Source organism: Nestor notabilis, unplaced genomic scaffold (genome assembly GCF_000696875.1).
Source record: "Nestor notabilis isolate BGI_N333 unplaced genomic scaffold, ASM69687v1 scaffold29158, whole genome shotgun sequence".
Taxonomy (NCBI): Eukaryota; Metazoa; Chordata; class Aves; order Psittaciformes; family Psittacidae; genus Nestor; species Nestor notabilis.
The window spans coordinates 788-15353 of record NW_009939146.1 but is presented as its reverse complement, the minus strand read 5'-3'; the positions used below and the strand labels follow the sequence as shown (position 1 = coordinate 15353).

At 38.4% G+C, this 14566-nt stretch overlaps 1 protein-coding gene across 1 annotated transcript; it reads left to right on the top strand.

Annotated features, from left to right (window-relative positions):
- Nucleotides 1–1268: 1268 nt before the first annotated feature.
- LOC104400843 (adseverin-like) lies at nucleotides 1269–13559 on the top strand (the record flags this gene model as incomplete). The annotated part of the gene is given in 4 exon segments (XM_010019707.1): nucleotides 1269–1423; nucleotides 2907–3068; nucleotides 13474–13537; nucleotides 13540–13559. Coding segments are annotated over 4 exon segments (401 nt in total), but the record flags the coding sequence as incomplete, so codon positions are not given.
- Nucleotides 13560–14566: the final 1007 nt, after the last annotated feature.

The following is a 14566-nucleotide window of genomic DNA, read 5'->3' as shown; positions in this document are numbered from 1 at the left end:
TAAAGTCCTGCTTTTAGGATTTGTTTTACCTTTTTTGGGTGGACCTCAAACTCTTTTCTTCCCTATGCTGCTTTTATTGTTTGGATCCTTTCCCTAGTTCATCCTTGCTGCTTTCTGGAGGCTTCCATTGTACCCATGTCACCACAAAAGCTGTGGTGGTGGCAGCACTGCTCCTCGGAGAAACACAGTTGGTGGTGGGCAGTGGGGAGTTTTCTTATGGCATTTGCACTGCTGGGCCATAAATAGGCCACTCTTTCTCTCTCTCTGAGAGGAGTTAGGTCAGTGGTGCCCTTAGGGGTATCCCTCTTCCCCCTCCCCAAGCTTTATTCTTTCCTAATACCTTATTGACAGGCTTCCTGTGATACCAATGACTCATGATGGTGTGAGGTGACACCAATACCATGCTACACTCTTCCCCTTCTCCTGCAGCCTCTGAGAGTTCTCTCTGTTCAAACCACCTGGGAGTCTGCTATTTTCCCCTTGGTCACATAAGAAGCAAGGAAATGGCTAATATAAGTGAGAAGCTGCTCTTGAGAATTGTTGTGCTCATCTCAAAACAATCAGAACTGCTGAAAATGTTCATCAGAAAATGTATAGTCCTGTATTAAAAATCTTGTTTGAATACATAACCTGCTCTGCAATGTGATTAGGCCATCAACACGCTAGGTAAGGAGGCCATTTTGCCACAGTCCTGGGAAAAGGTTAATCCCTGAAAGGTACAAAACAAAGTGTGACCTCATGAAGCAAAACATCTGAGCCCCAAAGCTGCTTTTCTTTCTCCCAGCTGTATCAGGCAATCTTATAAAAGATATCTAAGCAAAATACCTCGCTTGCATTGTAATGTCAAGAGGATTGCTTTTGAATTATTTTGTCTTTATAGTTTGAGTTATTAGCATAAACATACCTTTTACCATGTAATCAGATCTATGATGTGAACTTACTTTGTTGCAATTCAACTCTGAGTCCAAAAATCATTACTGCAGTTACTTGCTAAACCAAATTAATTATAATAACTTCTCAAAGAGGCTGAGAGAAGAAAAACTTCACTATTCACTTTTTTCCTTATGAGTGCAGTTTTACAAGTAGTTGAGTAATGGTCTGGATGGTCATGCGTTTGGTGGTGAACAAGGTTATGACATAGCACTTTGTTGCAACATATACATGGGCAGTACAACCTGCTGAAGGCAATGCCTGATTGTCACACAAACAATTTATCCAATGGGATTCAAAGTTATATCAGTGCTTTACAATATTTCATCTTATTTCAGGAAAAGAATGTACGCAGGATGAAAGCACAGCTGCAGCAATCTTTGCTGTTCAAATGGATGACTATTTAGGAGGCAAGCCTGTGCAGAGTAGAGAAATTCAAGGATATGAATCTACTGAGTTTGTGGGCTACTTCAAAGGAGGAATTAAATACAAGGTAAAGATCCAGCTGTCAAAATGTATCCTAAAAATATATGTAACATTGTGCCCTACATAAAACATTTTGCTTTGTAAATGGGAAGTTTAAAAATCGTTTCTCAATGCTTAGCAGTTTTAGATCTGAACTACCTATTTTAAACTATAGGAGATCCAGTAATTGTACAGAAAGCAACAGCTTGTTTACCAGTGCCTCTTTGGATATGTAAAAACCTTTCCCAATGATTCCTCCCTACCACCCAAAAAACTCAAGCTATCATGAGGTTTCATACCTGTGTCTAAGGGAGCTCACAACAGGGACTCTGTGTTTGGGAGATAATAAATATCATGGAATATTCTATGTTGTAGACTGAATAATTTTGTTCAAATGCAGAACCCAATGTGCTTAAGTGGTTAAGAACATGAACAGAGTGGAAACAGCCAAAACCTCTCTTTAGACTAAAACCAGTGCTTTTGCAGTCCTACTGCAGGTTTTTCCTTAGAGGTAGATAAAAAAACCCTCCCAAATACTTTTAATGATTTTTTTTTTTTAAAGGTGTAGTGTCAGCCCCCTTGTGTTGCTTCCAGAAGCTGGATCTTTGGAAAGAATTTGTTTTGCGACATCTGTGTTGCTTTTTAAGAATAAAGTAGTGTATCTCCTGAAAATGTTCCCATAGTAGGAGCTCTAGGAGCTGTTGCTCAGTCAGCTTTTTTTTCCCAACTTGTTATAGTCTAAACAAGCAATTTTAAGCTTCTAATTCTGCTTGCATAAGAGACCTTGGCAGTGACCTGGCCACTCTCTTACTTTTTTCTTTCTTTGTAATTTCAAGAGCCAATTTCTATTCCATCTAAAGGTCCAGGTCTTCTAGTGGAGTGGAGATACTCCCTCACAGAGGCAGACAGCCAGGCCAGTTTAAAGCAATAATTTATGCTTAAATTTAGAGTTTATAGATTGTAAATCAACAGTTTGGTCTCGCTTCTCCCAGTTTGGTGCTCCTTGCTAGGTTCCCTCCTATGTGGCAAATATTCCCGTTGGAGTTACAGAGCTGCTACACATAACCAGGCACTAAAACCACCCAGACCTCTGAGATGTAAGGAAATTGTGGAAAACTTATACAAGAGCTGCATATTCTTCTTTTCCTCAGCCCTTATTTGACAACCTACTGACCTTTGTCCTAACATTGTGGTTCAGTATTACCTCATTCTCTGGATGATGCAGCAGAGTGCTTTAAATCCTGTGCTTTCCCTTTGCCCACTCATCTGAACATCCTTTGAAGCATGGTGATGTCTGCTCCCTCTGATAAAGGTTCACACCTGAGGGTTGAGCAGCAGCAACAGTGTTTCCTGTGTCTGTCTGGTTTGTGGTCAGCACTGCTAAACAGTATATTGGCTCTCTTCTCACTGCATAAACTATTTTTTTTCTCCTCATAGCTCCTCACTTGTAGCATAAAGTTTGCCAAATTCAAGCTGAAATAAAGCTTGCTGCTTTGTTTTGTTTTATTCAGGCAGGTGGTGTTGCCTCTGGATTTAATCATGTTGTTACTAATGATCTGAGTGCCCAAAGGCTTTTGCATATCAAGGGCCGGAGAGTTGTAAGAGCCACAGAAGTCCCGCTGACTTGGACCAGCTTCAGCAAAGGAGATTGTTTCATTATTGACCTTGGAATGGTAAGTCTTTCCTAGAGCAAAACACACTGAAAAGTAAGAGATGCAGCATCTCTTCTAAGGTCTGGATCATCCCCTAAAACGCACAAGTAATTTTGTTTCTCAAACTAGCAGAAAGAATTTCCTTCAGAAAATCAGTTTGTGTTACAACACTTTGAAGGTTTAAAACTGATGTAAATGTTTTCTGAAGCATGCACCATTTATCTTTCAGGAACCAGTTCTCTTTCTCACTCTAGGCATTGGCGTATTTTACTACTGATATTTGAACCTTAAGCTGTTCACAATAAGTTCTGACTTTGGCACTACCCACCAGCTGAATGAGATCAGTGCTAGAAATATGGGTAGAACACAGTTTGGACCTTTCTCTTAAGAGTATTTCTCCAACCCTAACTATTCTATGATTCTATATTTATAAAACTCTCATTGTGTGTTAAATAGCTGCAAAAGCAGTTGTGTTGTTAAACTTGTCATATAAAGTGTTAATAAACTACTTGAATATTTTGAGATCTCTTGAGAAGCAATCCTGTACTTCAAGGCTTTCTGTTGAAAGCAAGTAGAGACAGTGCAGTAGCATACGGACAGATAATTTTGCTTGCTTATCTGCAAGGCAGCATCTGCTGTTGGACCTAGCTGTGATGCTTCACAAAGGAAATGGTCAGCTACTTTAGCAAGATTTCAGAGAAGAGTTCCCTGCCCTATTGAAAAAAAGGAGTTCTTCTGAACTCATGTTACACATGTGGCTTTTTTTTCTCTAAAAAGCATCCCCTGGTGTGACAATTGAAGTTGTTAGTATCAAGTAGCTATATCGATTATGCCTGTTTGATTTTTATAATGCTTAGGAGCCTTCAGACAGAACACCAGCCAGTGTTTTCCCAACATTGTCCCATTTCTCCTGTGGCAGTGTGGTCTAATCATCTGAAACAGTCTAGTGATCAGTATCCCAACACTTATCTCTCAATGTCAATTTGCATAGAAGACCTAAATCATCTATTCCATTTCAAAGCTGATGCATAGGAGATGGCCAATTTGGAACTAAATATATAAAGTGCTTCTTTTGCAGTCAGGCTGTCCCAGGGCTTGAGTTTTCTGGAGCTCACGTCCCATGAACATGCTGTGGAACTGGTGTACTCCATGAATTTGACTTATCCTGACCCTCATTGTGCTACAGCTGCCTATTTCACCTAAAGTAATTACTCAGGTCATGCTGCAGACATGACAGCAACACTAATACAAGTAATATATAGTGTTGTTACATGTGTATCTTAGTGTTCATCCATTTTGATGATATTTGTTGAGAGGAGAGCACTGTCACTAAATTTAGGTGCTGTACAGCTTCACTTCTAATAGTCAATGTACATCGTGAGCCTTTTTACTTTTCTTAGTGCAACATCACTCTGGTTTCGGATTTCCTGTTTGACAAGACAGGTCAAGCAGCAATGCAACCCTGTGCCTTTGTAGGAAGAAAGATTAGATTTGAACAACATCTAGATCTCTTACCAGACTATGGGATGTGTCATTCAAATCACATGACTAATAACAGTACTTGGTCTTGCCATGTCAATGGTATGTGAGGGATGTGTTTTTCTGGATGTATTAAGGAAGAGTGTTTCGGTATGAGACATTTGTAGGAATTTCATCATAGATTATTATATAAACCAGACCTTTCCTGTGGAAGATGAAAAGGCAACGTGTGACATACTTCAAGATGAAGATCCGTAAGTCTAATGAAGTGCCTATAGAAAAATAGGGGTGGTCCAAAATACACTGTCACAGTGGCAATCTTGAGCAAGTTTTAAAAACACTATGTTTCAAGCTGAAATAATGATTACAGTTTGAAATTTCCTGTGACTAGAGGTACATTGTAAATGGGTAAGTCCTTACAGGAGCTCTAAGTTGAATTTGAGGGTCCTTCAAAAAAAATTAAAGTAATGGGAGCAGCAATAAAGCAACATGAAGTTTTTACTGAAAGCTTCTCAACTCAGTTCAGGAATATCTGTTGTATGAAGGCTGTCTAAAGTTGTGTCCTTACTGATCAGCAAAAATATTCTCTACACATTTGCTCAAATAGAGGACTCATTTCTCTCTGGCTGACTTGCCTCCTAATGGGGGGCAGCAGCAGTGCTATGAGCCACAGGACTGCAGAGGGCAGGGAGGGGTGCTGTGTACCAGTTGGCCTCCTGGAAGAAATTAGGCAGCCCTTAAAATAAGGGGAAAGAAGGAATGTGTGGTAAGTACCAAACAGTTATGAGCTTGGGCCTGGTTGATTGAGGCTTGAAAGTTTTGTCAGAATCAAAGTTCTGCTAATGAAACATTTCCCTTCTTCCCAAAGGAAGAACGCAGGTGGTGAGGTGATAACGATATCTCAAGTTAAGTGAAGACTAAAGGCAGACTGTGGCCAATTGTCCGTTCTTCCTGTTCCTATAGTGGTGCTTATAAACTGATTTATAAAAAGCCAAGAGGTTGCTGGTTTGGAATTTAAGAGCCTATGGTGTGCTTAGAAACAGCTTTTACCATCCAGCAATTAGTGTATGTACTTCTCAAGGGCTCCAGGAATCACAAGAGAAAATTATTATGTTAGAACTCAAAAGTATGAGACTGAATAAAGCTGTTGTGATCATGTATCTGTCAGTATGCTTCTACTTGAACTCCTGATATAATAGGTATGTCAAAAGGAAAAAGATTGCTGTCTTGCACAGAGACCCTAGAAAAAATACAACCAAAAAGGCTGGCTTTTTTATCACAGCTACTTTTCATAAAGACTGTTAGCTTGCTATAGATTAAATTATGTTTACAAAAAGAACATTAACTTCTGCTTTTTAACAGTAAAAGACCAAGAGGACAGATTTTCTTTATGATTATGACTATGGGGTATGATTCAGCATCACGTTGCAATGTTAAGCACAGTTGTAGTTTTGCTTGCTTCTGTAATCTTCCTTCCTTCTTGCCTGCATGCTCTTCTAGGTGGCTTTGCTTCTCTTCCTTCAGAGAAACCAATTTACAATCAGCATATTAACCACTTTAATAAAGTTACTGTCTGGGTGTAAACAAAACTGGAAGAGCAGATTCTTGCATGTTGGAGTTCATCAGTTTAATTTTCTTTCTCATTGATTTTCCCAGCATTAACAATTGATTAGTCATGTCCTTTTTCTGTGTTTTTTGTTCATGTTTCTCCTACAACTAACCTATTCCCCAGTTTCCCCCAGCTAAGAGTTAAACTGTTGCTTGTGCTGTAGCAGCAAATTGCCAAACAGGTAGCAGAGCTTGAGGAACTAAACTGCTTTTGTTCTTTATTAACTTTGTGGACTTACTAAGTGCTTTAAAATGTACTTATATTTGTGCATGGTGTATATCAGTAAGCAAGCATCTCATTTTTCTGTAATGCCATGACCAATTATTTTTACAGCTTCAGCATTTTGAACTCCAGCATTCTGGAAATTTTTATAGTCCCAAAGTCATCAGATGGAGAAAAAAACCCCACAAACATTAAACTTCACCCCACCCACAGTTAGAGTATCCAGAGTATGTAGTTTTCCTTCATACTCTATAGACTGGAAAGCTTCCCCTCAACCCCACTTCTACACAGTAAAGTGGCTGAAACAGAGACAGTCATTAAAGCTCAAGGTGGACAAGACATATATATATACACAAGGATTCAGTCAGGTTAGTTTTCTTCCTGATACTGTATGAAATCCAGATGTTTTGCTGTTTAAGCAGCTGTTGTTTAGAATTAATATCCTCCTGGTGCTCACCATTTAGTGCATGGTGGTGTAGCAGAAGCTATTCTAGCATACACTGTCAAAACAGGTGTGAGAGGAAAAATGAATGTGGTAAGTGTATGAGTGTGGTACATCTGACTTACTTTAGTCTGACAATTTGTTCCAGTTGAATCAAATGGGAGACTCCAAGACTGATTACAAAGGCACTACTGTAATTATACCAGGGCCAGGCTCATGGTGGCCTCAGCAGCATTCTGGCTGAGTGAATTGAGAATTTGTTTTGGATTATCAAAACTCTACAACTTTCAATGGCTCAGTGTGTCCCAGTTTCAACAAACGTAAAAAGCAGATTTGATGAATATGTGAAATGATTTTTTTCTTTTTTTTTTTTCCCCTGACTGTATCAAGAATTCAACAGTCAAGACAGAAAAAAAATCAAATAATTTAAGTAGAAAAATGTTTCCAGAAGCCTATATTCACCTGGTTCAATCCAAACATTCTTCTTACTATATATATGTCAGTTCCAAAGAAAAAAGTTTTCCGTATCATTTGGACTTTTTTCAGTTTAGGCTTTTTTTTTTTTTAATTTAAAAATGGTAATTAAACCAACCAAATTCCATGCCACACTCCTGCTTTTATGCTCTCCATTTTATTTCCAAAAACTTGGTGTTTGAAGTACAAACACTAAGGTAATGTACCTTTATTTTGCAAACAATTTTACTGAGAACTGAAGGCACTGGAAGTATTTCTCTTGTTTGCAGTTCATATAAAAGCTTTTTTGCAAGTCTATTTGTATTTTGTATTGGCATTTTTCCTTTAAATCTCGTAACTTTAAGAGACTAGAGTTTAACAAAGAAGTTTCAGCTAAAGTTAACTCTTGCCTTATTGGAACAGCTGTTTATTAATGACCATGAAGAGAATGAACGGAGTCTCAGCTGAGTGCATGCCAATTATTTTGATAGTAGCATGATAAGATATGTGTAAAAGCTTTGCCAATATTTGTGCATGTTCAATCTGCCTCTGGCTTTGCTAGTTTTATTCTACTTCCCTCAAGAAGTGATGTCTTAGGTTCACTCACATGGGAGCATGAGGAGTGCAGGCTGATGTGGGCACTCCTGCATTACAGCTACTCTCTTCCTGACCTACCTTTCTTTAGATGCCTCATAATCCTTTCTTCTACCTGCCCACTGTGAAACCACTACAAGGGCTTTCTGTCATTTGATTATTTACCCAAGTTCTGATCTGCTTCTGTCTTAGAAACAGAAGCAACTAAGCTTAAGAGAGGAATTAAGGCAGTAATAAGGTTATAAACCTCTTGATTTAGCCCTTTTACATGAGTTGGGGGGGGTAAAGAGAATGTAGTATGGTGTTACACATGAGCAAGCAGAACAGAAGTCTACATCCTGACTAACATAACAGGATCCATGCTATAGTTTTAGCTGACTCAACTAAGTGTGGTCACTTTTTTTTTTTTTCTCAATTGATGTGCAATTACATTTTGGGAGCATGTTCTGGTTCAGATGTAGGCAAAGGAGGACAGCTTTAGGGCGTTTCAAGGCCTGCCAGCAAAGAATGTGGGAGCTGGCTTCAAATTTTTCCTTACGAAAGCTTAAATTTTTATTTTAATATTTTAAAATTAGTGAGACTTAATCTCTTAAACATGTCACTGCTATTTTCTACCAAACTGAAGTTTCACAACAAATGTGCTTTGAGTTAGAATTTTGAAGTCCGTATAATTTGTTTAGCTTTTTAATGTCTTCGTGTGAGAGAATGTAAATCAGAAATTACAGTATGAGCCTGGAAATTACTAGGTATTTCAATAAAGATACAGGTTTAAAACACTTTTATGTTGAGAACATCTTTGTAACCAGACAAAAAACAGTTCTTCACAGGTTTAAGCTGCTTGGCTTTTGCTTTCATTGCCCTGACTAAGATTTACAGAAAAGACACCAGGATTCAGAGTATATTTTCATTTGCCTCCAAACTGAGCAGGCTGCCAGCTGAATACAGAGGTGGCTGTGTGTTAGAAGGGAAAATCTGGGTTTATGTCATTCCTGAAATAAGCATGTTTGGTTTTGTTTTCCCTTCTCTTGCTCTGCATGCCCTTTGGGGCTGGAGCAGGAAGGCAGGAGGTGTACTTTCACAAGTCCCCTCCAAAGAGGGAAAAGTGCCAAGGTACTCTTGCTCACAATTACATGAACCATGCACAGCTATCCTGCCATGCACTGCTGTATAGAAGCTAAATATTGGGTGGTTTTTAATGTGCTGTAGAAATCTCATATGACTTGCTCAAGGTCACTCTGCAGACCAGAACCTACCAGGAGTAAAAGCAATAAATCCTATTGCTCTATAACTAGAAGACCAAACCATGTCCCCAGAATGCACAGATGAGGAGAGGCCTTACTATGACTGTGGTGTGTATGGCACAGACCTGGTTTTCTTTCCCAACCTCCCTCAGGAGCTCTAGGGTCATCAATAGTGATTATTCATGGTAGCATTTGCTGACCCTCAGCTGCTAATTGTCCCACTGTGATGCGGCAAGTATATTGATATCAACAAACATTAATATCAGGTAGCAGAATAGCTCTCTCTCATATAATCTCTCTCAAACTCTCTTAAACAGATTAAAACCCCAAACCTACTAGTACAAGCTTCTAAAAATAAACCGGGTTTGGCATAGGAATAACTGATGAATGAAGTTCCTTTTTTTTGAGGGGTGTGAACACTTGAAGTCTATTTTCATTTTAATGGAAACATTTTTTTTGTCAGCTTGCCAATTCAAAATAAGGTTAGCAAAACAAGCCTTAAAATAGTGAAGGTATAGTAGAGCTAAGAAAGTATTGAGCGAACTAAAGCTAAACATCATATTATGACCCTAGTTGAGCACTTTATATGTATAATATATGTTTAAAAATAAATACATGAATAGTAAGATACACGCCAAAAGCTCAGTGGTCTGTGAGACATGCTTAGATAATGAGCTGACTGTATTTCAGGTAAATATAGATCTATAATATTAGTCTTGTCAAGAAATGGCTTTAACTAAAAAAAAAGTCTTTTTCTGATTTTAAATTGTTAAAACCCCAGTCTGCCCAGGGATTGAAATAGGTAAGCTCTATCGAGAAGACAAGCTTGTAAATATCCAGCTGAGCTTCTACCATGAGGCCTCAAAGTCAGATATATTTAAAAATAAAGATGATTTTACTTCAGAAGAGAAAAGAACTAAACCTAAGCTCCTGAAAGCTTGTAGCACTAAATACTTAGGATATCTATTTAGTGCTCATAGTAAATACAGTAAAATATTACATACTTTGGGACACCTTTGTGACTTGTGGCTGCTCACTTCCTTTTATTAGATTATACAGTACATAAAGTTTAGCTTCCAGGGTTTTAATAAAGAATACTGTCTTTATTCTCTAGTGCTGAAAAGAATCAGATTTTTGTTTCTCTAGCTTTTAAAATCATTGTTTGGTTGTGGGTTTGGTTTTTTTTTTTTTTAAGTAACCGGGAAAGATTGAACTTACAGGAATGATACGGTTTATCCATGTGAACTTTAGATCAAGGATGTTTTCAGACACTGCTAGTTGAAGCAACTTTTTTATGCAGCAGGAGAAAGCCCTACCACACAATGCTTCTCGGAGTTACAGCTAACAAATTTTCATATTTATTTATTTATTTTAGTTTAGGACAAAAGTATTTAGACCATGTTATTTGGCGGAAAGTTTCTGTAGTTAAGGAATGTGGGCTCCATAAGGAAAATAATGAAGTTTTCAAATCAAAAGAATCGAGATCTATTACTGTAGGGTTTTATTTGAAGTCTAGAGCCAGTGGACTGTAGGAGAACCTAGTTTAGTCACTTGCTGGCTGAAGGCAGACTACCCTGTGAATGCAGGGTAGCTAGTGGGTAGCTATGAAGCGTGACAGCTAATGCTAAGACACGCTAAGAAAAAAAAATGTAACTTTATTGTCTGAGAAGTGGAGATCTTTGTAATTTGCAGTGACTAGTTCTCACAATATCCTTGTGGCCAGTACAGTAAATACTGTTCATTTTGTAGATGAGAATACTTGCATGGCCAGTTACCAAAAGACCAAGAGAAGGCAGACACGTACAACTGGAAACTGAACTTTTAACCCTTCTGAATGAGTAATCTCCATGAATTGCAGCATACACACTAAGGCAATAGCTGTATAACCTCTTCAGCTAATTCTGTATATATGTCCTCTTCCTTATTGCTTCTAGACAGGGAACTAAAGAATGCCTAATTATTGCTGCTGTAACTTTAGTGATTCCTGTTTTCTCATGAATTTCAAATAAGTTCAATTAGTAGAAAGTAAGCCAAGATGAGATTGAGTAAGTTTGAGTGCTGAAATTCTCGGAAATTAAAGGAATTTGTGTTTTGGGAAGTCTCCTAAAATATGGGAGATGTCTGAAGCAGTGCATGGCTATAATATATATATTAAAACCTCTGTTCAAATTGAAACTTTTTACTTTCTACAGATTCAAGGCAGTCTCTCATTAGTTATTTAGAAAAAAATCTGTTTCCCCAAATATGCACTGATATTTTCTTTTCCTATGGAAAACTTGAAAGTCAGATTTGAGATAAAGGTCAGACCCGAAGCCAAGTATGTCTCTAGATGTGGGATACTTAGTGAGCTGACAGCATTTAAACCAGAACTTGGAAGCAGATTTTTATTTTTCTTATTGTCTTAAGCCTATAGTCCCATTGCTAAAGGCAAGCTGAAAACCTAAGAGCTTTTGTTGTGCAACATCTGCAAGTTGAAAAGCATCCGGTTCTGGGAATCTCTATAATTCTGGCATAAGCTTGAAACTTCATATTTGAAGGATGCTTCCAAAGGGAAGGAAACTTGGCTGTGAGATCACTGAGGTTTTTTTGTTTGTTGTTTTTTGAGTCCTAGCTGACAAAAAGTATATATCAGAAGTTACATGCACTGTTTTACAAGCAGATGACATCAATGTTATCTGTCTTCTAAAAGTCTGCATCTGATAGTACTGAGAAGCTGTGCTTCATGTCTTACTTGTCTCAAGCTACTGTTTCAAGTACTGTTAAATAACAGTGGTCAGCAGAAATGGCTTTAAAAGCTTTGTTTGAATGGAACAGGTATTCATCCAAAAATCTAAGTTTTATACAGTTGTATATGGATTGTAAAAGTAAGACCCCAGTAACTTACTCAGTGAGGGTCTTGATTAAATTCTTATTTGCTTTGTAGTTGAACACAAATCAGTTAAATCTTTTTTAAAGCTGAAAATTGTAGGGTACCTTTATTTCTGCACTATTTGAGTTAGTTGATAGAATCAATTCACTTTCTTCCAGGAGAAGGGAGTTGGTGGAAAAGCAACCAGCCAAGCTGATTAATTCCCTTTGACTGGCTCCTTCCAGCTCAGCCTCTAGCAGCTCTGTGGCTTATGTTCTGGGGTTTTATTTAAGTAATTTTCATCAATACTGAAATCTAAATTCTTTATTCTGAAATGCTTTGCACTCAAGGTGAACAATGGGACTTGCCAAAACTGGGGGTCCTTGGTCTGTGGTTTGACTGGATTAGGTGACCTGTTTTAGGCTGGTTCTGGCAGCTCTCCTTCCTGAGAGATGCCTTGGGAACATGCCCTGTTCTGGTTGAATTGCACTTTCCCAGTCATGTGCAGAACATACCTGTTTACTACCCATTCAGCTAGGTGACAGGAAGGCCTTGAAGGCCTGTAAGATGGTATCTAGGAGTGGGCTACTGCCACCAGTGTAGTCATTAAACAATGTGATGAGCAGTTTCTGCAGTGCCTGAGCAGCTCATTGTAAAGGTGGCAATAGCTCAGCGATGGACTGCCCCTGGGTCAGCAGCTTACTCGTAGCATTTCCTGAACGCATCTTCTACAGATGCCTCTTGTCTTTATTTTAGTCAGCTCCTGAGGCAGGAAGGGGTCCATCATCTGCTGGGGAAGAACTGACCAGAAAAACTGGGTGTTCCTGATCTGTAAATCTTCAGAAGTAATTTATAAAGACATTTGTGATAACAACAGTTGGAAGGGCTGGCATTACTCTGAGGTTAGATCAGCTGTACACCGAGCAAAAATCTTCTGGTGAAGAAAACTTTTTATTGAAAACACTGATGTCATCCATTTGATGTGGTTTGATGCAGCAGAGTGTGCAACAAACATCATTCTACAACAAAAAGTGACCAAAATAAAAACTGGATTGAAAGATGCAACATTACTTTTGAGTAGCATATGCAATCAGGATTTCCTTGAGATTCTGAAATTACCTTGTTTCTTGCCATAGACAGGAACCAGCACTGCTGAGTGCCATAGATGAGAAACTGCCAGATATAAAATAAAAACAATTTGTAGTAGCAAATTTAGGAGTTTCAGATTCTTTAGATATATATCTGAAGATAAATCTGTATTCGGATAAAACTCAATCAAACCAGCACTCTGACTATTCTGAGATTGGGATCTCCTAGTATGTGGATGCTAAATTGCATTATGTATATATCTTGCATATTATAAATATCTAGGTGACTTAGCAAATCTCTTCTGGAAAGTACCTCTGAAAGATGTAGCTTCACTGATGTACTTGTGGCTTAGATTGAGTCACATAATTATTAATAAAATATTAATTTCATAATTTTGCTCAGTGTTGAATCTTATTGCTAATATATGTGTGCACTTTTAATTGTTATAGGAAATCTATCAGTGGTGTGGCTCATCATGCAATAAATACGAGCGTCTGAAGGCTACTCAAGTTGCTGTTGGCATTCGGGACAATGAACGAAATGGAAGGTCTAAATTAATTACCGTGGAGGAAGGGAGTGAACCAGACCAGCTCATAGAGGTATTGTAATATGCATACCAGTTACTAACTTAGCTGTGAATAAAATGTTTTTGTACCTCGGGAACTAAATAGGATTGGTCTCAAGCCTCAAGTTCAAGGATTCCGGGAAGTCAGATTTAAGTTATGGGAGGCCAGTTTATACTTCTTTTCCCTCCTTTTCCAAGCACTGTTAAGTTCATTGGTCAGCAGAGTCTGAGATAATCATCTGAGAACAGTTTTTCAGGAACTAAATGTTTGCTTTTTTTGAATTAGCCATAAGGTGTCTGAATTGACAGCAGAGCTCACACCTGAACCACGCTATCTGCTCTGTATGGGGAAAGAGCAGCGCGGAGGTGTGGTAGTACCAAGCAAGAGGAAAGATACAGCATTACTATGTCTAGGAAGCAAAAAGTAGCAAATTGCATGGAGGTGCATGAAACTAAGCATGTTACTTGCCTAACCATTTCTATGACAAACTCTCATGCCTCTAGTGAGCCCCTTCCTCGGGTATGTAAAATGTTTAACTGTTTACTTTTAAAAAGAGTGGGGGGAAAAAGTTACACAACTGATGGAGTTTCCAGATCTTGGGGGGGGGGAAACCAAAACACTGAGTTGTTGCAGGCCACATACTAATTAAAACATTAATTGTCACTTTTCATTTGTGTGCTAAATTAAGGCCTTTTCCGTTCATTCTCCAAAAAGAAGGAAGAGGGAAGCAGGGTCATAAAGCAGTCTTCAATAAAATCGAAAATGTACAGTGGGAATATTGTCTTGTACTTTAACTTCAGGAAGTAATCTTAATGGTGCATGCAGGTATGCCATTAGTTTTGATGGTGCTTGCATTCAGTTTTGTTATATGCAATATAAATAGTTATTGCCTAAGCACAAAACATGTCAGGTGCTGAGTCTCCACCTGTGGCCATGCTAGCTGCGATCACCACCCCTTTGGCTGATCTGTCTATCT